The sequence below is a fragment of the Mauremys reevesii genome, linkage group 8 (genome assembly GCF_016161935.1).
Source record: "Mauremys reevesii isolate NIE-2019 linkage group 8, ASM1616193v1, whole genome shotgun sequence".
Classification (NCBI taxonomy): domain Eukaryota; kingdom Metazoa; phylum Chordata; order Testudines; family Geoemydidae; genus Mauremys; species Mauremys reevesii.
Window position 1 is genome coordinate 45,312,663 of NC_052630.1, and position 24,078 is coordinate 45,336,740.

At 42.9% G+C, this 24,078-nt stretch overlaps 1 protein-coding gene across 13 annotated transcripts in view; it reads right to left on the bottom strand.

The window, feature by feature from the left end:
* PRRC2C (proline rich coiled-coil 2C) overlaps positions 1-24,078 on the bottom strand; it is a 123,462-nt gene that overhangs the window by 68,695 nt on the left and 30,689 nt on the right. For 8 of the 13 annotated variants that reach the window (XM_039483617.1, XM_039483616.1, XM_039483620.1 and 5 more), the window contains exons 3-15: positions 23,000-23,177; positions 21,845-21,954; positions 16,942-17,079; positions 13,328-13,584; positions 12,532-12,611; positions 10,593-10,723; positions 10,415-10,505; positions 9,957-10,104; positions 8,707-8,787; positions 5,285-5,870; positions 4,035-4,207; positions 3,020-3,263; positions 684-897 (exon numbers count right to left, since the gene is read on the bottom strand). In XM_039483617.1, coding sequence (XP_039339551.1) covers positions 684-897; positions 3,020-3,263; positions 4,035-4,207; positions 5,285-5,870; positions 8,707-8,787; positions 9,957-10,104; positions 10,415-10,505; positions 10,593-10,723; positions 12,532-12,611; positions 13,328-13,584; positions 16,942-17,079; positions 21,845-21,954; positions 23,000-23,177 — 2,431 coding nt within the window. The remainder of the gene's footprint in view (positions 1-683; positions 898-3,019; positions 3,264-4,034; positions 4,208-5,284; positions 5,871-8,706; positions 8,788-9,956; positions 10,105-10,414; positions 10,506-10,592; positions 10,724-12,531; positions 12,612-13,327; positions 13,585-16,941; positions 17,080-21,844; positions 21,955-22,999; positions 23,178-24,078) is intronic. The other 5 variants (XM_039483622.1, XM_039483621.1, XM_039483614.1 and 2 more) reach the window with 4 other exon arrangements.

The following is a 24,078-nucleotide window of genomic DNA, read 5'->3' on the forward strand; positions in this document are numbered from 1 at the left end:
AAAAGTAATGACTGGGGTCACATTTAAGGAAGTGTCAACAGAAGCTCAGAGGCTGACTGAATAAGGATCAAAATAACCATCTGACCATCTTATAAGCAGTTTTATTTTCATAGTTAACTATTTATCAGTGTGAAGTGGACTCTAGCTCTTCAAGGTGGAGACCACATGCAGAGTGTCCTGCCTGATTCCTGAAACATGGGACTATATCAGTTCCCTCTACTTGTACCTGCAAACCCCCCCCCCCCCCACACACAATAACTAAGCCAATCTCCATCTATTAAGGATTAGGATGAGACATTCATGGGGCCAGATTACTTCATATCCACCTACTATGGGGTTCTTGGGATACTGTCAGAGACAGGATACTAGATTAGATGGCTCAAACCTGTTGTCCAATATAGCAATGCCAATGCACACACAATTGTTCAGTCACAGAACCACTGAGCTAGGTATGGACTCTTCCTTAAAACCATACCTGTCAGCCAGATGCCATAAAGCACAGCTGGTTAAATTTAATAACTCACATGTCCCTAAGTCATCCATACCCATTCCCTTGGTAGCAACAACTAATCACGAACACTGACTAATTCACAGTTGCAAGTGTGGCCTACATATCTAAACAAACATAGGAGTCTGGCTGACATGAGTGGCACGTGGAAATACACAAATCAGGCAGGGCTCACCTCAAATCCTCAGGCTCTTCTAGCACTTTAGGAGGAGCACTACCTTGTTGAGGTTCTGCATGGGGATAAGGATCTGAACCCCACATCATGCGGGGCTCTGACAGTGGTACAGTATGTTCTCTTGCTGATCGAGCAATATGTTCGAATGAATCTGAACCAGTTCCTGACCCTTCCATCTGCTCTCTTCTCATTAATGGTTTGGGAGGCATAATTCCTATGATCAAGAGAGTCAAGTTAAACAGTTGAAATTAATGGCTCAAAATACAATAATTATTGTGACACAGGGCCAGAAAAGGTTACACAGCTAGTAGACTAATTGACCCAGAGTCAACTTTTAGAAGTATATTAGTAGATAATGTTCATGTTTTGTGTGTTTACATAACTAGTTAGAGGTTGACAATGTAATCAAACAGTTCCTGTCTATCACTGTATTCTGTTATTCAGAGATCAAAAGATATTAACATTTAAATCAATTGTGAATGTAATGATTTCATAGTCTTAGTTTCTCTTTGAAGTATGTAACAACTACCTGTAAACGGCAGGAGATAGGCTATTGCCTTATGTTAATCCATGTAGCTAATTACTGGTGATGCTTAGGAAATAGGAGGTTACTTCAAAGACACTATTCTTCACTCAAGGAACACCTGCCATCAAGAGGCTGACAGTAGTCTGCAAGGGGTCTATAAAGACTCTTGGGCCCTGATCCTTTTCATCTTAGATCTGCTTAAGCTTCATCAGGGGGAAATTTTAGATGCACAACTGAGGTCTCCAGTCCCATCTGGAACACTCTCATATTGGATATGTGGGCACTGGTCTATAACCTAATGAACTGATTCTGGGATGGACTCTTTCCAACTCTAAAGCTCACCATCTCTACTATGAAACTGAGGTAAGAACTCTATTCAAGTCTGTATGTATAATAATCTTTTAACCAATACTCTTTCTTCTTTCTTAATAAATCTTAGTTTTAGTTAATAAGAATTGGCTGTAAGCGTGTACTTGGGTAAGATCTGAAATAGACATTAACTTGGTGGGTAATGTGTCTGATCCTTCAGGATTGGTAGAACTTTTTTCATATGATGAATAAGATCTTCAGGGTAACCAGTAAGGTACTGCAGAAGCTGTTTTGTTGCTGGCTTGGGGAATCTAAGTATTAGAATAACCACTAGTTTGGGGGATTGTCTGCCCTAAATAAGCTCTCTCAGCATGGCATCCCTGGAACCCTAGTCACAATTACATAAAATTTAAACTCTGGCTAAGCTGAAATAAATCAGCAGGATGATGAGCAGAGAACTCGGATACAGATGTCCCCTTCTGACATTTCCTCATCTAGTACAGGGGCCGCAGGAGTCGCTCCCACCATACAGAACCTTCTGCTCATGTTCTTGCTGCCATTATTGGGCCTCCTGCCCTAGACATCCTCAATAGCAGCATCTAACAGCCTCTTCACTATTACACAACAGCAGCAGCATATAGTAATCCGTTATTTAGGTATGGTTTACATTCAGTTCAAGTTTGGAAAGTATAAGGGCTAAAGTTTCACTTAAAGCTTTGGTTCTGCAGAAAGCGATGGGACTGGCCCAGGATAGGCTCCTAATCACCTTGGGCAAGAGGATTTTTCAAGCCTTCAATATCAAGAAATTAAGAGGGAAAGAATATTCTTGTTACATTACTTAGAACAGATATTTCTACCTTTGTATTGCTTCCCCAAATTCTCACCCACCCTGTGAAGGTCACACCACTTTCCCTTTTCTTTTTACATACCAGCTAGCTGGAGAGTCCCCCTACCAGACCTGTGTTATCTTTAAATGCTAGCTTCAACAGGGATGCAAATGGCAATACTGGAAATTAAAAGCGTGTTCTGTGCTGAGATAACAGGCTGAAAACTTTGAAAATATTGCTGCAATGTTTCATAAGTGCTAGCATTTGATTGCTAGCATGCTAAAACTATGTATCCTAGCACTGTACACTATTCTGAAAAGTCTTAACCTGCATTACTCACATTTTCCACAAACTTGGGTCAGTTATGAGATGGGTGACAATAGTGGTGAGGCTTATAGCAAAGCTTTTAACACAAAAATAACCAGTCACTCCCACATCACTGTAATATAGTACCAAACTGTGGTTTCATTTTATAATCATGTATGGGAATGCAGTAAGATAAGTATAGTGTACCATTTTTCTAATATTTCTGATATTTACACAGAAAAAGAATTTAGTACTTATGTACTGCTTTATGTTTCCAGTCAGTGGACAAACAGTGGGTTAGGGAAAGAATCTTCTACCGTTCAACAATACTGCGAGAACGTTCACTGAGAATGCAGGCTGGGTTTTACCTGGATGCATAGGAGGCATATCCATAGTAGGCCTTCCTGACATCATTCGTGGGTCCATGTAAGGCTGCATCATAAGCCACCGTGGATCAAAGCCCATAGAAGCTAAATGCTGAGGATGTGGCTGCATGGGTTGGTAAAGAGGTCTATGCTGGGGAGGAGGGACAGGACCACTGGAAGGTTGTGATGGAGCAGACTGTGGAAGCACCCCTTGCTGCTGCTGCCACTGTTGCTGTTTCATCTGTTCCTACAACATTACAGATATGCAACATTAAAAGAAGGCTCATTCATAATATGAAGTGACTTGCATGCCATTCATATAATCCTTGGAAACTAGAGATAAGAGCCAGTTATCTCCAGAAAAGGGTCTATCAGACTGCAGAATTAGTTAACTTAAGAACAAGGCACAATAATCCAGAATGTGTCAAATGCATGGGATAAATTGGAGTAACAAGATTAAGGGGGAAAACAGGAAACAGAACAAATAAAATTGAAACCCCCTCGCCCCCAAATTAGCTACAAAGGCTGCATGGTTTTCAGTGAGAAGCAGGGCAGGGCAATCTGTTCTGTAATACAGAAATTTTGCAGGATCTCTTTCAGGCAAGTTATTTTACAGATTTAATATTCAAAGGTATCAACATGTATGAATCCTTTAGAAAATACTGATTAAAATAACATTCTACAACCCCAACATTCTGCAAATACAGATCAATGGTCTACACACAGCAACTGGTGTAAAAAAACCTATTACATTTTAACAACACTTATTTTTGGCTCATTTGGACACCTTGCCTTCATGGAAAAAGGCAAATAAACTGCCTCTATAAAAGTATCCCTGCCAGTACTGCAGACAACAATACAAGACTGAAAACATTCTAGTATCTTTACGAAAGTTATCACCTAGTAATGAGTTTCATCTCCAGTGTGAGGATTAGGAGTCCCAAGATCAGACCTGTACTCCATTACTCACCGGTAAATAAGCCCTTTATTTTTTGATGCTAATGGACTGGTTGCTTACCTGTTGCCTCTGAAATCTCGGTGGCAGCGACTTCTGAAACTGTTTAGAGTAGCCTGAGGAAACAGCAGGTCGAGGCTGGGACCCTGAATCTGGCTCACTTTCATGAGCCACTTGTGAACTCTCTTTTTCATTCCGACTACTATCTTGTCTGGTAAAAACTGGCTGTTCTTCTGCTATAAAAATATTCAAAGTTAGTTTGCACCTACCAGATGTCATAAACTAGTCTTCACTTTCACGTTAATCTGCCTATCAGATAGTCTATCTTAACTTTAAAAAGACATGGCTTTCTAAAATGAAAACACCCTGGATACCTATCAATTTATTCTTTTAGTGTTCTGCTAGGCTAATTCTATTAATGGAAAAATAAAAAGGTTACGGGGTGAAATGAAAATTAGTCTGCTGGAGACCACAGATCAACAGCTACTAATTCATCACACATATGGAGTATAGTCTATTGTTTACCTAAGTAAACTGTGTAGCTAACCGCACTGCTGTTTATGTTGTAAAATTAATATACATGGGATTGCTATGCAGCCAAGTTTATGCTGACGTACAATTCAAGTTTTGAATTGCCTGACTTATTTTGATTGTGCAACCTATAGGCTGATTTACAATAATTTTGCACTTTAAAAAAAAGAAATTTGCCTGTGCTTAGTAAGAGCTGGTATGTAAATAGTCCCAATTAGGTGCTGAAGACCAAAATAAATGGTGGAAACTAGTGGATGCTCTCAGCACCTGAGGGTGTGGGAGGATAAAGAAAAGAAGATAATTAGGTGCTTAAGCTCACAATTTACTACATGTAATAGATTAAGTTTAAATGTGTACTTGTAGCAGCTTTTTTTTTGGGTGGGGTGGGGGAGGAAGAGGTGTTACTGTTCTGCAATGCTGGATTAACAGAATAGTAACATCACCAAAACATCTGTTTACTTATACTATGCTGCCTGTATCTTGGCAAGACTGATGGCTTTTTCCTCCTCTTTATGAGAAGGAAGCTTAGATTTTGCACAATGCAGCAAAAATTGCAACGTGTGGGATTCACAATTTTTTCATGAATAACTCATTTTCCTGATGAAGTACAGCATTCAGGTCTGGGTCCTGAATCAATTAGTGAATTGGGGTTGCAATGTGCCCATGGCAATGTGTGCTGCATATGATCAAAGATAACTGTACAAATTAAAAATCCTAAATTGTATTAATCCCAGTGGTTCATTATTTAAAAAAAAGGACAGCTTATAACAATTCATACAAACCTTTCTCTTCCTGATTACTGCTGTTTTCACTTTCTTCTTGTTTTTCTACTATTACAGGTGCTAGCACTGGTTCTTGAGGCTCAGGCTTCTCAGGCTCTGGTTTCTCTTCTGTTTTCTCCTCCTTTTCTCTTTCTTCTTTCTCCTTCTCCTGTTCCTTTGCTTTCTCCTCCTTTTCTCTCTCTTCTCTCTCCTTCTCCTGTTCCTTTGCTTTCTCCTCCTTTTCTCTCTCTTCTCTCTCCTTCTCCTGCTCCCTCTCCTTTTCTTTTTCCCTCTCCTTCTCCCTCTCCCTTTCCCTCTCCTTTTCCTTCTCCTTCTCCCTCTCCTTCAGAGGGTCCTCCCGGGATGGTTTGGTCATGCAGCCAAATTTCTCATTTAACCGTTTTAGCTTCTCAGCACAAGCTGCTTTTCTTTGTTCTTCCATTCTTCGCTCCTCCTCCTCTCGCCGCTTACGGGCTCTCTCCACTGCTGCTGAAATTTCTGCTTGTTGTCTTCGTCTCTGCTTCCAAATTTCATCTTCATCTGGTGCCAGTTTAGGAGGTAAGAGGCCCTGTCTTCCAGGTCCTGTCTGGCGATCTGGAGGTGGATGCTGTAACATTAATATAAGTAATGTAGTACATATCAAGCAAACCTTTAGTATTCAAATCACCTGGCTATATATAACAATATGCAGAAATTATTTGGCTGGCACCTTCAAAACAGAAGAATACAACCCGTGAGTTGCTAGCAGGTTTGTGGGGCATAAGCCTGGTCTTAATTTCCTGCTGTAATTCAAGTCTATTAACTGGTGCTCGTTTTTTCTGCTTTTAGGGCAGTGGTTTTCAAACTTTTGTACTAGTGACCCCTTTCACATAGCAAGTCTCTGAATGCGACCTTCCTTATAAATTAAAAATACTTAATATATTCAACACCATTATAAATGCTGGAGGCAAAGCAGGGTTTGGGGTGGAGGCCGACAGCTCGCGATCCCCCCATGTAATAACCTCGCAACCCCCTGAGAGCAGTGACTGCTACTTGTGAAATCAGGAAGAGCAGGAAGTAATGTTTGAGAATCCCTGAACCTCCACTCACTCTTGCAGCAAGAATTGGAGACATGGAGCTGTTCCACCACTCCTAGCAGCTGGGAAGAGGATGTGGATGAAAAAGACAGGAAAAGAATTTTACCACTGTCAGAAGTTCCCTCAAGAACCTCAGGAGTTATTAGATTCTGGGACCCATGACCAAACCCAGGGTTGAGAGTTCAATCATTGAGGAGGCCGTCTAGGGAACTGGGGTAAAATTCTGTCCGGGGATTGGTCCTGCTTTGAGCAGGGGGTTGGACTAGATGACCTCCTGAGGTCCCTTCCAACCCTAATATTCTATGATTCTAGAGAAAAGTTGAGAATTATTGCCTTAAAAGTTTCAGCTGGTGCATTTAATTTATTTTGATACCCGCTGTAGCGGGCCGGTGTGGCTCCCCTCCTCCCCGGAGAGGGTTGAGCCCCGGACACAGGAAGGGGCGGGGCTACAGCGTGGTGAGCCCGCCCCTCAGAGGGTCAGACGGAGACCCGGAAGGATAAAAGCCAGGCCTTCCAGCCCAGTCAGTGCCCAGCCACCGGGGAGAGCAGACCCTGTCTGAGGGAACTCCTGACGGAGGAACCGCTGGAGCCCCGGGCAGCTGCCTGGACTGGCCGGAGAGCACCCTACCCCGCTACTGGGAAGACCTGCCGGAGCTTCCCCGCGCCACCTACGACGAGGAGCCAGTAGGAGCTTCCCCGCTACCGTGCTGTTACCCCGAGGAACCCCTGAGCAGGATTGGCCGGACTTCCCCAGGGAACTACCTGATCTACCCCCCAGCCCGGGTTGTGAGGAACCCATGCAGTGGGACTTCCCAGGACCAGACGCCGTGGATCAGGTAGGACAGGAGGGGGATATTGGAAGTGGCCCGGGGGCAGCCGACCTCAGTCAGGCTACTGATCAGACAATGCCCATGTCAGTGTGTTGCGGTCAGGATCCCCACTGACCGCCAGCGGTGATGACCGCTGTCTAGGGCCCCGGGCCGGGACACAGTGGAGTGGGTGGGCCTGTGTCCCCCCTGCCACCCCACTCACGGGTGGCAGTTATCCCCCTCACCCTATTGCTCAGCCTGCCACAAGAGGCCTGAGCCCCTGTGCTGTTTACGGCTCAGCCTGCTGCTAGAGGCCTGAGGTCTCCTTGTCCTGTTTGCAGCCCAGCCCCTGCACCAGAGGGCCTGGGCCTTTCCTAGACTATTGATACTGTTTGCAGCCCAGCCTTGCAGAAAAGGCCTGAGCCCCAACTGACTCTGTCTTTGTCACCTAGCCTTAAAGGGACAGGACAGAACCCCCGTGAGACCAGCGGGCCGGTGTGGCTCCCCTCCTCCCCTCAGAGGGTTGAGCCCCGGACCCGCCTGTTACACCCGCTCTCACAAATTTTTACTCATAGCCATCTATTTTTAACAAAAAATGTGGGTGTGTAAGCCACAATGTGGGTGTTGAAAAAAACTGGATTTCAGGTAACCAAACAAGCACTGTGCTACACAACTTGCTGGGGATCACCAGTGATTTTATTTCAGCTGAAAATAAATGAAGGTGTAGACATCTGAATAGAAAGAAAGGGAGATAAAGATTGGGCCTGGCCTTCTCCTGCAGCAACAGCCAGATGTAAAACTGTGCAAAAGGTTGCCCCTGAAATCCCCTTTAGGAGTATATAAAATCCACAAAGCACCACTGGGGAAAAAATTTTAGGCAGGAGCCAGAGAAACTTAAGCCAGCAGGAGCAGACACTGAAGCATCCTCAGCAGGGATTCTTAGACACTGATGCTGCCAGACTGCATTCTACAGTTTACACACTGGACATTATTTTCTCTGTGCTGACTGTTTGCTCTAATCCCTTCATGCCTTTTTTCCCTCTCAATATCTTCACCTCAGCTGCACTCCACTCCTACTTTGAGACTCTTCTCCTTTCCCTTGGTATTCCATTGAGCTAGTCTCCACATAAAGCTTCACCCACTAAATTAATCCCCGCCACCCATGTGTAAAAACTAACTATAGTGAAACATACAACATTTGCAAGCCACCACTCTGTTCCCTCTATTTTTGTGTTGCATCCCTTTCCCTGAGCTTCTGTCTTGTCTATTTAAACTAAGATCTCTGGGGCAGGGACTGTCTATTACTTTACTTTGTAGAGTGTCTAGCAACAATTTTCAATTATTGGCAACTACAAGCTACTCTAATAGAAATAATAAATTCTGCATCATTCTTGTTGATCATCACACAAAATGCCCAATATTATTATAATCTTTCTTCGTTACAGGTGGAACATACAGTCTGTTCATCCCCCCCTCAAATTCTCTCTGATACAGTTAAGCACTTGAGACTGAGAATCAAGATTCTCCAATGTAAATCAGATCTTCTGTCTTCTCCTACCTGTGTAGGAATAGATTTTGGATGAAGTGCAGAACTGCCCCTCTCATGTACAGAAGACTGTGCTGGTGTCAGACCCCGCTCCTATTGAACAAAGAAAACAGTGTTGGAGTAACTAGCTTGATGGAATGTATGGTCAGTCTTGCAGATCCTCTAAATAGAGACTGGTTTCCTGCTGCCTTTAACCATGTCAACATGGACCATCTGCGTTCAATTTAGATACAAATACAGAAGGGCAACAAAGTAGTTTTCACTTTTATGTTCAAGGGCTAAGTAACAGTCATATATCCAAGGAGCAGAATTTCGATTTAACACTGAAAAAAATCCCATTGCTTTCTATCATTCAGATAAGTGACAATTCCTGAAAGATTTTAAGTGCTCCCCCCCCTTTTAAAATTAAATATATTTAATTTTAAAACTTGGATTAAGTAAGGTTTATTTGATGCACATTTCAACCTTCCCTGTCTTCACTGTAACTGGTGAAAGGGGTGGGGGGGGGGGGGGAAGTTTACCTTTTCAGTGAAATTCTCAGACGAAGCCAGAACTTACTTCCCTGAAAAACAATACTAAAGAGTACATCTCCAGTTGGGACCTGGGCAGAACTTACATTATGCACTTGCAGATCAATCTGTGCTATGGGGTCAATTAAAAAATAGAAGCCCTGAAGTGTTGAGTTTCTACAGTATGCGTGTGTGTGTGTATGTCCGTCCGTCCAAGACAAGTTGCCTGGAAGGGCTCTATTTAGAAGCAAGCTGAGCAAAAGTTCTTTTCTCCCACTGGCCCAATCTAGCAGCAAGCTGTAACAGGCTCAAAGAAAGTTAAAAAATCTTGACAAACAGAGTGCAGTGAGAAGAACTAAAATGAAGTTTTTGATATCCATCAAAAAGCTTGAATTGGCTATTCAGGGAAAAACAAAACTTACTCCTGAAGTTTTGGAAAACGGAAGCATGTTGCAGATTGCACTTGCTGTTTTAGTTACAGAGTTGACAATTTTTGGAGGACACAAAGCAGACCTACTCAGGTGGAGAGATGTCATGATATCTCAGTGGCTGCCACTGAGTAGTTACAATAAGGATAAAACAAACACAGTAAGTAAAAGTGACTTCATAGCACGCTGTGGTAACTTTGGTAAAAGCATATGTTTTAATGGCAATCACTTGAGACTTTCAAAAAGTGTCTAGGGAGGAAGAATGAGGAAGAATCCACAGAAAGGATTCTCAAGGCACAGGTAAGAGAAAATAAAAAAACCAAACCTGGTCAAACTGAGTGCTTTTGCCATAGGGACCTCTGGCGCCTGGTGACTGTGGAGGAGCCTGGGTAGAGGATTTACTGCTAGACCGTTCTTCTGCTTCTTTCTGTCCATCAGGGCTCTCAGAGTCTTTTGAAGGCATTTGTTCATCACTGCATATAAAAAGAGAAATCAAACCAAGGGTCTGCTTTGAGTACTTTCAGTAATACTTCTTTTCTCCCACTTTCTGCCATAGCTTTTTAGACTGCAAGCTCTACAGGGCAAGGACTGTCCTGTTACTACACGTACACATAGCATCTCACTCAAAACTGATTGTTTTGTGTTACATTAATGCCAGAAGACCCCAATCAATTCATCATTTGAGAAACTAAGTTGTCAGCACTGATGCTCCACTGAACTTTCCCAAAGAAGTTTTCCCACCTACACGTGTGGCAGCTCAGAAGGCTTGGAACATCAAATTACCTGCTTTCTCTTTTATCTTTCTGATTATTTCCTTGCTCATCATCATCACTGAAGTTCAACTGCTCGGTGTAATCTACCTCACTCTGAGCACCTATCATAGGAGCAAAAATTCAGATTAATATATTAAAAGTGTTCAGCATGCAAAGAGCAAGAGTCTTCATAGGTTCGATGTTCTCACCAGCCCAGCCTTCATCAGCCTCAGCATCCAGATTATCAAATTTATCAAGTTCCTTGAGTTCATTAGCACTAAGGATGGACGGACGCTCGACAGGTTCTGAGCACCAAGAGGGCCCTCTTCCCCGCGGGCCTCTAGAAGAAAGGAAGAATGCAAACAAAAAAAACAAAAAAAATCAGTTTATACAGCAATATCTACTCTCCCCATGATAGCAACTAAGATCTTTGAAATCACTATATAAAAGGTTAATTTGTAGTTGAAGACTAAAGCAATAGGCTATTTTAAGTATACATTACTGCTTTTCCCTTATTAGCAGAGGCACAAAATTTATACTACTTAGCCATGTTTAGCACATTCTGTATTATTTTATGTATAATTACTGATGAAACAATCAGTTTTTATTATTTGTGAACATCTAAAGAAAAAAGGAGGAATATTTCTGAATCAAGTAGCATTATAATGGGGAAAACTGAGTGAAAGGGCCCCCGTCTCCCTTCTTATTTGTGCATCTCACACAAAGCACCATTACATGGTCAGTAAATACTGTTTTGGTGTTTATAAATACTGTAAAAGGGGTCTCAAGATTGAAACTGTCATTCAGTGATTTTTTAATCTCTTGGAAGGGGAGAATGAAGTTTATATTGATAGTTTTTATATATTATACAATTTATATATGCTAGATCAGAGGTGGGTAAACTTTTTGGCCCAAGGGCCACATCTGGGAACAGAAATTATATGGCGGGCCATGAATGCCCACAAAATTGGGATTGGGGTGTGGGAGGGGGTGAGGGCTCTGTTTGGGGGTGCAGGCTCCGGGGTGCGGTCAGAAATGAAGAGTTCAGGGTGCAGGAGGGGGCTCCAGGATGATTTTGGGGTGTAGGAAGGTGCCCCGGGCTGGGATCAAGGGGTTCAGAGGGCAGGAGGGGGGTCATGGCTGGGGCAGGGGGTTGGGGCGTGGGGGGAGGCTCAGAGGTACAGGCTCCGACCGGTGCTTACCTCAAGCGGCTCGCGGAAGCAGCGGCATGTCTCTTCTCTGGCTCCTATGCGGAGGTGTGGCCAGGCAGCTCTGCATGATGTCCTGTCCACAGGCACTGCTCCTGCAGCTCCCATTGGCCGTGGTTCCCGGCCAATGGGAGCTGCGGGGGCAGCGCTTGGGGCAAGGACAGTTTGCAGAGCAGAGCCCCCTAGCTGCCCCTATGCATAGGAGCTGGAGGGGGGCCATGCTGCTGCTTCTGGGAACTGCATGGAGCAGCCCCCAACCCTGCTCTCCGGCTGGAGTGGGGCAAGCCCCAGACCCCGCTCCATAGCGGGAGCTCGAGGGCTGGATAAAAACAGCTGGCAGGCTGAATGTGGCTCGCAGGCCATAGTTTGCCCACCCCTAGATTGAATATGTAGCCCTGCTTTTATCACACAAAACAAAGAGCTGCCCTTCTGGGTCAGATTAATGGTCCATCTAGCCCAGTATATGGTGTCCAACAATGGCCAGTACCAGAGATTCAGGGGGAGTATACAGAATAGGTCAGTTGGAAGCATTCATCCCATCTGCCCCCTCCCCGCTTCTGGCACTCAGAGCTTTAGGGTTGCATCCCTGACCATCTTGGCTAACAGATATATTGTGGGAAAGAGTAAAAAATACTTCTCTATTCACTTTTTCCACACCATTCATGATTTTATAGCTCTCTCTCATATTTCCCCACAGTTGTCTCTTTTCTTAGCTGAACAACCCTAATCTTTTTAGTTTCTCCTCGTACAGAAGCCATTCTAAACTCCTGATCATCTTCAATACTCTTCTCTGAATCTTTTCCAGATCCACTATATCCTTTCTGAGATGGACTGACCAGAACTGGACACAGTATTCAAGGTGTGGGCGCATCATGGTTTTACATAGTGACATATATTTGGTCACTACTCATGCAATTCTAGTATTTATGAAAGTTATTACCTGCTAGCCTCAGACGAAGTAGGGAACCTGCTGGGACCCTGCATTGCAGGATATGCCATTCTAGGATATTGATTAAACATCTAGGAAAGGAAGCCAAAAATTACCAAACTGGCTTTTAGATATAGGAAAAACTGATTTAAAAATATAGCTTCATTAGAACTGCCAATGCACTACTACAGAAGCCCTTATGAAAGAAAGATTCTGTCTTACAATCCAAGGAGACTGTTCACATTAAATAGTGGGTTGAGCTCACAAATTACAATTCCCTCACTTAAAGGTAGGTAGTTACCCTGCATGACATGTTGAAACTGAAGACAGATGGAGCCATGACAGGGCTCCATATACATTAATGCTTGTCAGTGGCTATCAGCTGTGGCTGCACACCAGATTCTCTTTCCATAAGAAAGATGTGGTCTAATACGATGATCAGGCAGTATGAGACTAAATTACAAACCAAGTAACCTCCTGCCAGAAGGCTGGGGCTGGCTTTAATATGGCAATAGAACTTGCTCTTGGAAAAGGAGGTGTGCAAGCTTTCCCCTAGGAATAGCACCTATAAACCACCTTAATGGGAAGAGAAGAGGAAGAAAAACCCACACAGTCCCAAACACCTCTGTACAAAGAACAACAAAACAAGAGTTAACATTTTTTTTCTTGATTTGTGCACCATTTAGAAACCAAGCCAATAAGTGCTCCAAAGAAGGAATAAGATGTTTCAGGTTAACCACCTAATACTAGTATTCTTTTGATTCAACCACTCACACTGATACTTATATAAGATACAGAAGTTACTTACATAGGGTGGCATCATTGCTTTGTACTGGGAAGAGACAGGAGGTTGTTGCTGACCATTCAGCTTGGGCTGAGGTGGCTGTGCTACCCGAATATCCCTTTTCTCTGCTGCCTTGGGGACATCATTCTGTTCTACTGGTCCTGTTGCACTACCATCTTCTTGGCCAAGAGGCTTAACTTCTTGATCAGTTGGAGAATTTGGGGTGTTGAGATTCTTAACTCCACCTTCTCTCCAACTAGCAACATCTGCATGGAAGGAACCAGTTGGGGAGAAAGACAAGCACAACTTTAAATAAGCTTCTGATTTGTAACAAAGTAAATTACACTTCTTATCCAATCGTTTTCTGTGATGTAGCAACACCAGTGCAAATGATGAACATGCCTTGTAGTCTGTCATTCAGGCAGGTGGCAGCCACTGCAGATAAAGGGATTGTTGGCTCCCATTCCTCCTCCTCTTCAGCCCATCTCCAGATTACTCTTCTCTGAGAACTTCCAGCGATGAAATTTAAACTGGCTAGCCTGCTCTACGCTCCATAGCTTATGGGATGACTTAGGAGGGGTATCTGTGCTGGTACTGATATAAAATTATTTTTCCCCAAGATCTCAGTGTGTAGATTAAGTAGATTGCTGTAGCAACAGGTCCCTGAAGAGACAGTGTCAAGTGGAAGCCATGGAGTAATTCACTTTTGAGTGGCACAGCTCAAAAGCCATGGAACGCAGAATGCTGTGTGTAGAGTTTCTTCAGTTTTCTAGGCAGAATCCAAGTATCTAGAAGCTCCCAGACAGATTCCACCATCTGTTATACAAAGGGGTAGACAGGAAGCTCTAGCTATAAGAGCTGTCCTCAAAGGAGCATGGAAATCTAGCAAAAAATCCATGATGACTATGCAGTCGAAACTGAGACTGGAACATTAGACAGGCAAGGCAAATTTTCCTACTTTCTCTCACTCCTTGCTGGTTTATTCTTCACCCGCAAACCAGCTTAGATTCTGATCAAATACACTGCTTCAGTCAGAGGTACCAGTGGCGGGTGTACAGAAGACAGGCAGGAAAAAAATGGAGATGTGAATGCTAAGGGAAGGGGGAGAATGGTTTAAAGGAGCCATGGAAGCCCAAATCCCTTTTTCTGACTACTACCTGCCTCAGGCCTGGTTTACACTACATTTAGGTCGACCTAATCTGCTTTACATCGACCTAATTATGTCAGTGTACACCCTACAGCCTTGTCCCACCAATTTAAGTGCCCTACTACACCAACATAATGGCTCCACCTCCATGAGAAGCATAGGGCTTATGCTGGTGTAGTTAGGATGATGCATTGTCTGTGTAGACACTGCATTCCTTACACCAGCTGTGAGGCTATGCTTTCATGGCTATGCTGAAGCTGTGAAATTGACAATAAAGTCTAACTCCCCAGCCAGGCTGCTGCTAGGTCTCCGCTCCAAGCTGGCCTGCTACCTAGGCTCCTGGCTTGGGGTGCCGCCTGGACTCCCCATTAGCAGCCCTACTGCCCCCTGGGAGTTCGGCTGCATCGAGGCTTCTGGCTCCCCGCTTGCAGGCCAACTGCATCGAGGCTCCCTGCTGGGAGTACGGCTGTTGACAGACTCCGGGCGTGGATCTACCCATCAGAGGTGAGAAGCCCGGGTGGGAGGGGAAGCTGGCCCTGGCTCTTCAGTCAGTGGAAGCACTCTGGTGAGGGATGCACACCACTGACAGGAGGAGGGTAGTGTGGACATCAGCCACCACAATAATTACTGTGGTGGCTGTAAGACCACCTAACACAGGTCAACTTAAGATTGTAGTGTACTCAAGGCACTGTCATCTGCACAGGTGGCAGCTACACTAAAGAAAATATTTTCCATGATCATTTGATTGGGACAAGGATGATGAATTTTAGGTGGAGAAGAAATAGTCACTGTGTTTTCCTGCAAGGAACAGTATTGCTGGAATCAAAAGTGTGGTTCCCGATTCCCAGGCCCCAGCGGCTACACAGCTCTCTCATCTCAGAAGCAGTGTGTGAAAGCAACCTCCTGTAGGTGCTGTGTGGCCTTGATTTGTTCTGGCCACATCTAGCTCTCTGCAGCTGAGAGAGGTTCAGCTTGTTAAAGTCTTAGAGTGTCTCAAACTTTCAAAGTACGGACCAAATCTTATCAGAAAGTATCTTGTAGACCAACTCTTCTCTCATTCACAGTTCTACATACCACACTTCCTCCCATTTGTGCTTATGTAACCAGCCACCCTTTGGCAACTCCATGAACTGCTCATATGGTGAATATTATCAAAGTATTTTTATTTGTCATGACATTTAGCAACTAGAAATAAGAAGGTGCCAGCATCATTTGAATGTGACTAGCAAGTACTCTTTGGACCATGAATGGACAGTTGACCACAGTTTGGGAACCTGTGAAGGGAACCATAGCCTAGGAATAAGGGAAATATTAATGTATCTTATTTCTATATGAAGACATTGTGCTGGAACAGAAGTGAAAGTGTGAAAATTTCCCCAGAGTAACCTCTCAGTAAAAGGTAAACACTGATACTGAAATAAGACAAACACAAGGTTGTAGATTCAAAGAAAAGTAAAATGAGTAAACAAAAAAAAGCTGACAATATACTGAGGCAGACAGGTATGAAAATGTAATCTGGAAGAGCATGCTTATACAAATCTGCAAGTGTATGTAATGTACAATTTAGGACCATTCATGTTTGTCAATTTTCTGTTGAGTGTTTGAACTTCTAAATGACAACATTCCATTATTTCATAGTGCACACCAGAAATCCCTAGTAAAACCCTATACTGAATTGTGGTGGGGCAGCTGCCCCACACTGGGAGGAAGGGTTAAGGCAGCCTTGGACAGGCTGCGCAGAACCCCACCAATCAGGAAATGGCTCACTGGAAGAGCCAATCAAGAGAAGGCTTGCTGGAGCAGCCCATATATAAAAGGCTGCTCAGTAGAGCAAAGGCAGTCTCTTCCTGGAGGGCAAGGGCTGTCTGCTGAGGAGCATCGGAGTTACTGCAGTGCTGGGCAGGGTACCGGAGCAATAGGGGAGCTCTTGGCTGACTATGGCCAGACTGAGGCCTTGAAGCAAGGGCAGGGAAGGTGCTAGGGCTACAGGGGAAGTGGCCCAGGGAAAGTAGGCAGTGGAAATAGGAGGAGGGGCAGTAAGTGGTTGCCAGCTATAGGGTCCTTGGATCGGGACCCAGAATAGCGGGTAGGCCTGGGTCCCTGCCCCCCTTTACACCTACTTGCCAATGAGGAGAGTGGCCTAAATCCAGACTGTGGTTTGCCCCTGAAGCCAGGGCTAGACCAGAGACTGCAGTTGGCTACTGAGGCAAGTGGAAGGACTGAACTGCCTGGCCCCAGAAAGGAGGGAGACAGTGGGCTGGGGCACAGCCGGAGGGCTGTGTCCCGAAGAGGACACTGCGGTCTGGGAGCAACCCAGGTCCAGATGGTGGAGACAGTGGAAGAAGTGGAAGTAACAGCGAGTGACACCCCGCTAGTAAAAGGCACCCTTCCCAGCACAACCAGCAGGAGGTACCATAGTGAGTCAGTCTTGCACTGCTACACAAATTAAAATTTGGCATGCATCTTCACAAGACTTTTACGGTATACCTACTTTGTGGCCGTAAACTGGGTCCAGGTCCATAGGGCTCTTCAGGTGGATCTTTCTCTTTTCCTGACTTTTCCTGATCCCCAGCTGCCTGCAGACTGGGAAACTCTTGCTGGAAATAACTGTTTACTGGGACACTTGGACCTAGACAATTACAACAAAACAGTGTTACAAGTTTCAATAATTAATATAGTTTAGAAAATAGGACCCTATAACTTGCCAACTATAAAGTTTTACTTTAAAAAGCTATACTATTTTTCAAATAAAACAAAAAACTGTGTATTTCATCCAAGTTTAAAATAATGTGAAATTCCATATTCACTACTGAATACCAGAGCCAATTTAGTTTCTTGTTGTACATAATGTTAGATGGATCAAGATAAGAGGACACAAAATGTGCTAGAATAGCAATAATGGATCATTTGAACTACCTAAAATATTAACTGGTATGTCACATGGGGACAGCTTGGATAAGCAATTTCTCAATACCATGAATGCCAGCTTCTTGAATTAGCTACATCTGGAGTATGCAAAACACTACTTTTGGCTTAGTTTAAGGTAGCATGTTAATAACTCAACCACAGGTTGTTTCTTAAACAGTGATCACAATAAACTTTAAGCTTAAGATCCTCTTGGAAGAACTCTACCAAAAATTAGTATGGTAACACTAAACCTTCAGAAGGGCAATTTTAAGGATGTTAGGTACTTTCTAACTAGCTTCCTCAAGAAAATAGTTCAGTAAAATTGAGCAGGGAGGCTAGCTTAAAATTAACTGCAAAGAGGGGGGGAAAGTGTTTGTGCCATTGTTTGCTTTTTTATGACATGTAAAGAAGCCGTAGATAGTTTTTACTTAAAACAAATTTAAAATTTGAAATTAAGATAATCTTTCTTGGTTATTTATAAGATGATATGAACTGCAGACCTAGGAGGACTATAACATTCCAAATGCCAAGGAAATGAAGTTTGATTGAGAACGGAAGTGACTTTTAGTCAAACTGTTTAAACCTTTTTGTCAAAACTGCCAACTCAGACTATTCTATAACTAGTTAGAAGGACAGATCTTTGAATGTTTCCAAATCCCCAACCCTTCAGCTGAAGGTAAAGAAAGCTTGCAATCATTCTCTGGTCCTCCAAGGAGCCCTTTTTTGTTCTGAAGGGAAGATAAGACTATATTCTTGAAGTTGTAAGGTAAGAATCAGAGGGTTAGCTGTGTTAGTCTGGATCTGTAGAAGCAGCAGAGTCCTGTGGCACCTTATAGACTAACAGACGTATTGGAGCATACGCCTTCGTGGGTGAATACCCACTTCGTCGGATGCATGAGACGAAGTGGGTATTCACCCACGAAAGCTCATGCTCCAATACATCTGTTAGTCTATAAGGTGCCACAGGACTCTTTGCTGCTTTTAAGGTAAGAATGGAGCACAAACCAAAGTTCTGAAAAGAATCTTTCATGCCTTCCTTATACAAACAAGAAAAGAGGGCGAACACCCAACATTTCCCCCCATGACTAACCGTTTGGGGATCTTGAAAGCTCTGGTATAACCAATCCTCACTTTGCAAGATGAATATAAAACTTAAAACTTAAAAAAAAAATTATCAAGGGGGTCAGCAGACTGGGATCTCTAGAAGTCCTGCTATTACTGAGAAGACATTTCCTACTGCTAACAGCAAGTGGCAGGCAGCAGAAGTCACTTCATACAGCTGCTCCTATGAGGCAAAAGCAACTTTTCCAGGAGGTCTTACAGTAAGCAGGATTGGGGATGGGGGGAAATGTTTATGCATCTTCACAATATTGCCTGATGTGTGACCATAAAGCCTGAATCAAGTGATTCTGTCTGCAAAGTAACAGTTTCCTTAGTCATAAACTTGACAATCTAAGCAAGTGGAGTTAACCTGAAATAACCACTGTCAGCTACTGAACATTTCAGCTGTTAGAGACTTTAAAGTTGAGACAACTACATTTTTTCTTTATCTCCTACACAACAAGATCTAAAGATATGCTGCAACTGGTCAGGCCCTGCACAAAGCTTCTGAGCTCTAGAAGGCTTTCCTTCTTAATTTTTCACATTATACACATAAAACATAGCGAGAGACAAGAATGGAGCTGTGGAGAGGGACTTTAAAGAACACTTATCAACAGACAAGAAAAAATCCTATTATATCATGAAGGATCAGTCAGCTGAATTTTATTCTCCCCAAGAGACAGCTAGAAATGCACAAGTTCCATCAACCAAGAACAGGCCGGAAATATAAGTTTATAACTTGTATGGCAGGTTCATCTGCAATCTCAAACTGAAGGATACTGGAATCAATCCAAGACAAAAAGTATAATTTCCCTATTCCCCAAAATATCAACTTCCTGTCCAAACATCATATCGTGACTAGATGCATGAGATGAGACAACCATCTGGTTTAGTTCTCAAGACAGCCATAAAATCATTAACTAAATTCAAACAAACAGACATCTGTATGCATCTCAAAGTCACCAAGCATAGTCTAATTCCTGTGCCACCTCAAAGAAGAAGGTTTTACTGCAGAAGGGTGATGTGTACCCCAGTATGAGTCAGATCTTATCCCACTCACAGGACACTCACGCAAGACAAACTACAGTAACTCCTTGTTTAACGTTATAGTTATGTTCCTGAAAAATATGACTAAGCAAAACAATGTTAAGCGAATCCAATTTCCCCATAAGAATTAGTGTGTGTGTGGGTGGGGGGAGCTAGGTTCCAGGGACTTTTTTCACCAGACAACCCCCCCTCCCGCTAGTGTGTGTGTGTACGTACACTATACGTTTTAAACAATTTAATACTATACACAGCAATGATGATTGTGAAGTTTGGTTGAGGTGGTGAAGTCAGAGGGTGGAATATTTTCCAAGGAATGCCTTACTGACTAAATGATGAACTAGCACTCGGCTGAGCGCCTCAAGGGTTAACACGTTGTTGTTAATGTAGCCTCACACTCTACAAGGCAGCACAAATGGAGGGAGGGAAGACATGCACATTGCTCCTGTAAGTATGCTGACCCCACTTTTAAGTACATTGCCTTTTTAAGTAGATCAGCAAGTTGAGACAGCCGCTGCTGCCAGAAAGCTCCCTCCTTCCTGAGCCCTGTTGTGCTGTCCCTCCCCCCATGGAGATGGGGGTAAGCGGGGGGCAGGAGCAGGGGGACACCCTGTCATTAGCACCCCTTTCCCCCCTCCCCCACTCCTCTTGCACAGCAAGCAGGAGGTTCCTCGGAGAGGATAGGAGCAGCACATGGCAGTGGTGGGAGGGACAGCTGAACTGCAGGCAATTGATAGCCTACTGGGTGGCTGCCCCACAGGGAACTTAGGGGAGCAGGGGAGCTGATAGGGAGGCTGCCGGTCCACCCTGGTTCCAAGCCCCCACCAACTAGCTCCAGTGGGCTATTCTTTCTGCAAGCAGTGGACAAAGCAGGCGGCTGCCAAACATTATAAGGGAGCATTGCACGGATCACTTGCTGGAAGATTACCTGCACCCTGAAGTCTTTAAACCATGATTTGAGGACTTCAATGGCTCAGACACAGGTTTGATACAGAGTGGGTGGGTGAGATTCTGTGGCCTACATTGTGCAGGAGGTCAGACTAGATGATGATAATGGTCCCTTCTGGCCTTAAAGTCTATGATTCTGTGAATTTTAAATGAGTATGTTCTCTAATTGATCAGCAATGTAACAAAAAATGTTAACCGGGACGACTTTAAGTGAGGCGTTACTGTATCAGATCTAGTTTTGGAGTGAGAGATTGCCTATATTCAAGGATAGATGCATATTAAACTTTAGGAAGGGCAGCGGGATGCCAACAATCTGGAACTGCCAACTTGATCCTAATATTTGCCCCACAACACAGCATCCAAAGACCTTATGCACAAGAATACATTAAAACATGCAAAAACTAGGTCTATGCCTACAATAACAGAGGCTCAGAAGTTATTTCCATTGATCTTTCAGAGTAAGTTCACACTATGAGGATGTTTTGGACAAAGATAGATCACCACAATGCTGCAACCGAATCTGTTATTCAGTCAGAAGAGGCTTACAAGCAGATGTCTCAAAATTAAGCCAATAAAAGGGACCATGACTTATTTTCTGAGCTGTTAACAAAACTGCTTCCTGATTCATTGTGTGCACTTATCATCTGATAAAAGTGTGTTATTTCTCTGGTCAATTACTGATAGTAAAAGGTCAAACTTTTATCCTAGAATAGTAGTGAAAATGCTGAAGAACTTAAGATTCACATTCATGGACACAATCTACCATTTCTTTCATATTGTAAGAAAAAACCACCACTATTAATTCTTTCCCAGGAAAACTACTTGAGTCAATACTCTCTGGCTTTAAAAAATACTGCAAGAGCTATATAGCAACAAATGGAAAAAACATCTTGTAGCAGATATGCTGTTTGAACTGCAGTTGCTAAACTTCATGGTTCCAGATTTTTGGTTTATGCTAAACATATGCATGATTAGCTTGACCACTGGGTGTTTACTGTTCCCCCTCCCATGCCAGAGAAGAGCTACACACATCCCCGCCACAGGCTGAGGATTTATTTTCCTTCCCCTCTTACCCCTGCCATATTCAAGGACTTGCACCCCCAGCCATCATCTTCCCCAGGAACACCAGCAAAGGAGGGCTGTACAATTCCCTGTGTAGCCAATCAATAACACTACTGCTAAGTTGGCTTCAGGGATTCACTTGAGTGACAAGGCACTCCCTCACCTTAGAGACAAGGAAGTTGTCTCCACAACACTCCCAGCCCCTGCTGTCCCAGGCAACAAGAGACCAGACCAAAAGAATATTGAGCCCAGATCTCCCACATAGCAGTGCCAAGCACAAATACTAGACCACTGGGCCAGCCTGGGTTTCCTCCACTTTAAACTTCACTTACCATCGCCTTGCCCACCTGGCTTGGTACTGGCCCATGATTTGGCAACAGGAGCTACTTCTGGAGGAGCGGGAACTACAGGTTTTGGCTGTGTCTGCGGCACTTCTGGTTGTCTGAAATGGATGGAGAGATTTGTTCTCAGGACAGAATGAGCAATTTTGTCAGAAGTGTTAACTTATTCTGCTCACTTGTGCCTGTGATAATTATGGCATTGAAAGAACTAGGAACTGAAGTCCTAATCTGCAACACAAATGTACACCCAGTATGAACAGAAGTTTACTTATTGTCATGCTATGTCCTAAAATCCTGATATGGACGCAACATTCTGGAGATGAACAGTAATTTACTCTACAAGTCTTCTCTTCTGAGCAAATTGTAAGACATAAAACTGAATTATGTTTACCCAATATCTGCTACTGTTTAGCCATGCATCAAAATACTTAAGTTGACATCACTCCAAGGTAAATGTAAGTACTTTATTAGTCACTGCCTCCCATCCCTTTAAGCGATGAGAGAAGTAATACCAGAATAAAGAAGATCTATGGTCAGTAAATTATGTGAGATTTGATGTTATGTAAGAAACAGCTGCAAAGATGAGACTTCAATACTATATTTGAAGTATTTTGGTGCACAGGAAGATAGCAATTAAAATAGATAGGATACAAAATTACATCTAAAATAAAGCAGAATTTTGCTTAATTTTTGTTTTTTTTAAAAAGATGACTGAAAAGGTGTTGGGTTTAACCTATGAATTCCTAAATGATTTGAGACCTGGTTAGCACTTAAAGGAAATACTACTAGAGGAGAGGTAGTTAACAGTTGTAATATAGATAAAAACACAGCCATAATAGTTAAATTTGTGAACAGCACTGAAAGGGAAAAGTTATAGCTCTTCATCTGGAATATATGTAGGCATACTGTCTCCAGTGTAAGAATAATTAAATTCATTTCAACCAGCCTCATGTGGTGAAAGCCTCCCTGTCAACAATTAATATGGCATTATTTCCTCTATGATAATATCCCAACATTTTAGGCTTATTGTAACACAGCCACCAACTTCCTATTTTTCCTCTGGCCTTCATTAAGGTGTTTGCAGTATAACAGGACTTTCACAAGTTATACTGAATGAAATCAGTAAGTTGTTCTGTTGTAGCTTACTTTTCTTCCTCATGCTGTTCTTGTTTAGAAGCCCATCCTGTGCCATCTTTAGGCACAATGATTACATTAGGATCATTGCCTTTATTCTCTGCTTTGAGACTAGGGAGGTTAGCAGGGGGAGGCATCCTCCGTGAAATGGCAACTTTTCCAAGACTCTGTAATCCATGGCGTGCGGCAACTGTATGCCAAAAAAGAAGAAAACATTAATTTTCACTTTTTTCCTTAAAATTCACAATGTTCATGTAAAGCTACAGATTTAGTAGAAGAAAAAATTGTTTTACCACAATGTTAAAACAAACAAACAAACAAAAAAGGCACTAAAGATTAAAAAGCAAGTCCCTTGAAATCTACATATAACTGTCAAGCAGGAGTTATACATTCCTTGCTTAGAAGAGTTCTGATATAGTTTTCATAGTTTTGAAGCTAATTTATTCTGATGTCCTCAGGATCAAACTGAAAATGGATTATACGAGCCCCAAATTTACAGGAATTTTTCAAAACTTAAAAAATGGCAAAGATCCTTTTGCAGGACTTCAGAAAATACTCGTAGATGGGTTTCCCACCACTGTGTGGAATGAAAGGGATATCACTTTAAGCGAAATTGTAACGGACCAAAACAATGAAAGTGACCGTATACTATTCAAAGGCACAAATAAACTGAAAAAATCCTTTAACATCTTCCAAATTATAGTAATCTCAGAGGTTACTTGGAACAGATTAATTGCAACATTATTAGATAAAATTTTCAAAAAGTTAACTACATCCATTTAAACATACTTAAAAAAGAGGGTCTTCAAAGATAGAACGGTAACTTAAAAATATAACTAACAGTCAACATTCCTTCTAACATTTGCCTGGTTCAATTCAGACCTAAAATTCAAGGCTCTCAGGGAATTTGAGTGTCATATTAGGGAAACAATATGATGAACTTTATTGTTAATGAAAGAGTAACTACACTGGTTTAATCTGGCATATTGCAGACAGACACTCCACAACCTCTCTCTAGCTCTGCCAGAGCACCTGAAATGGAAAGTACCCATTCCTTGTCTCACTAGTTAAAGCGAAACAGAACTTTTTCC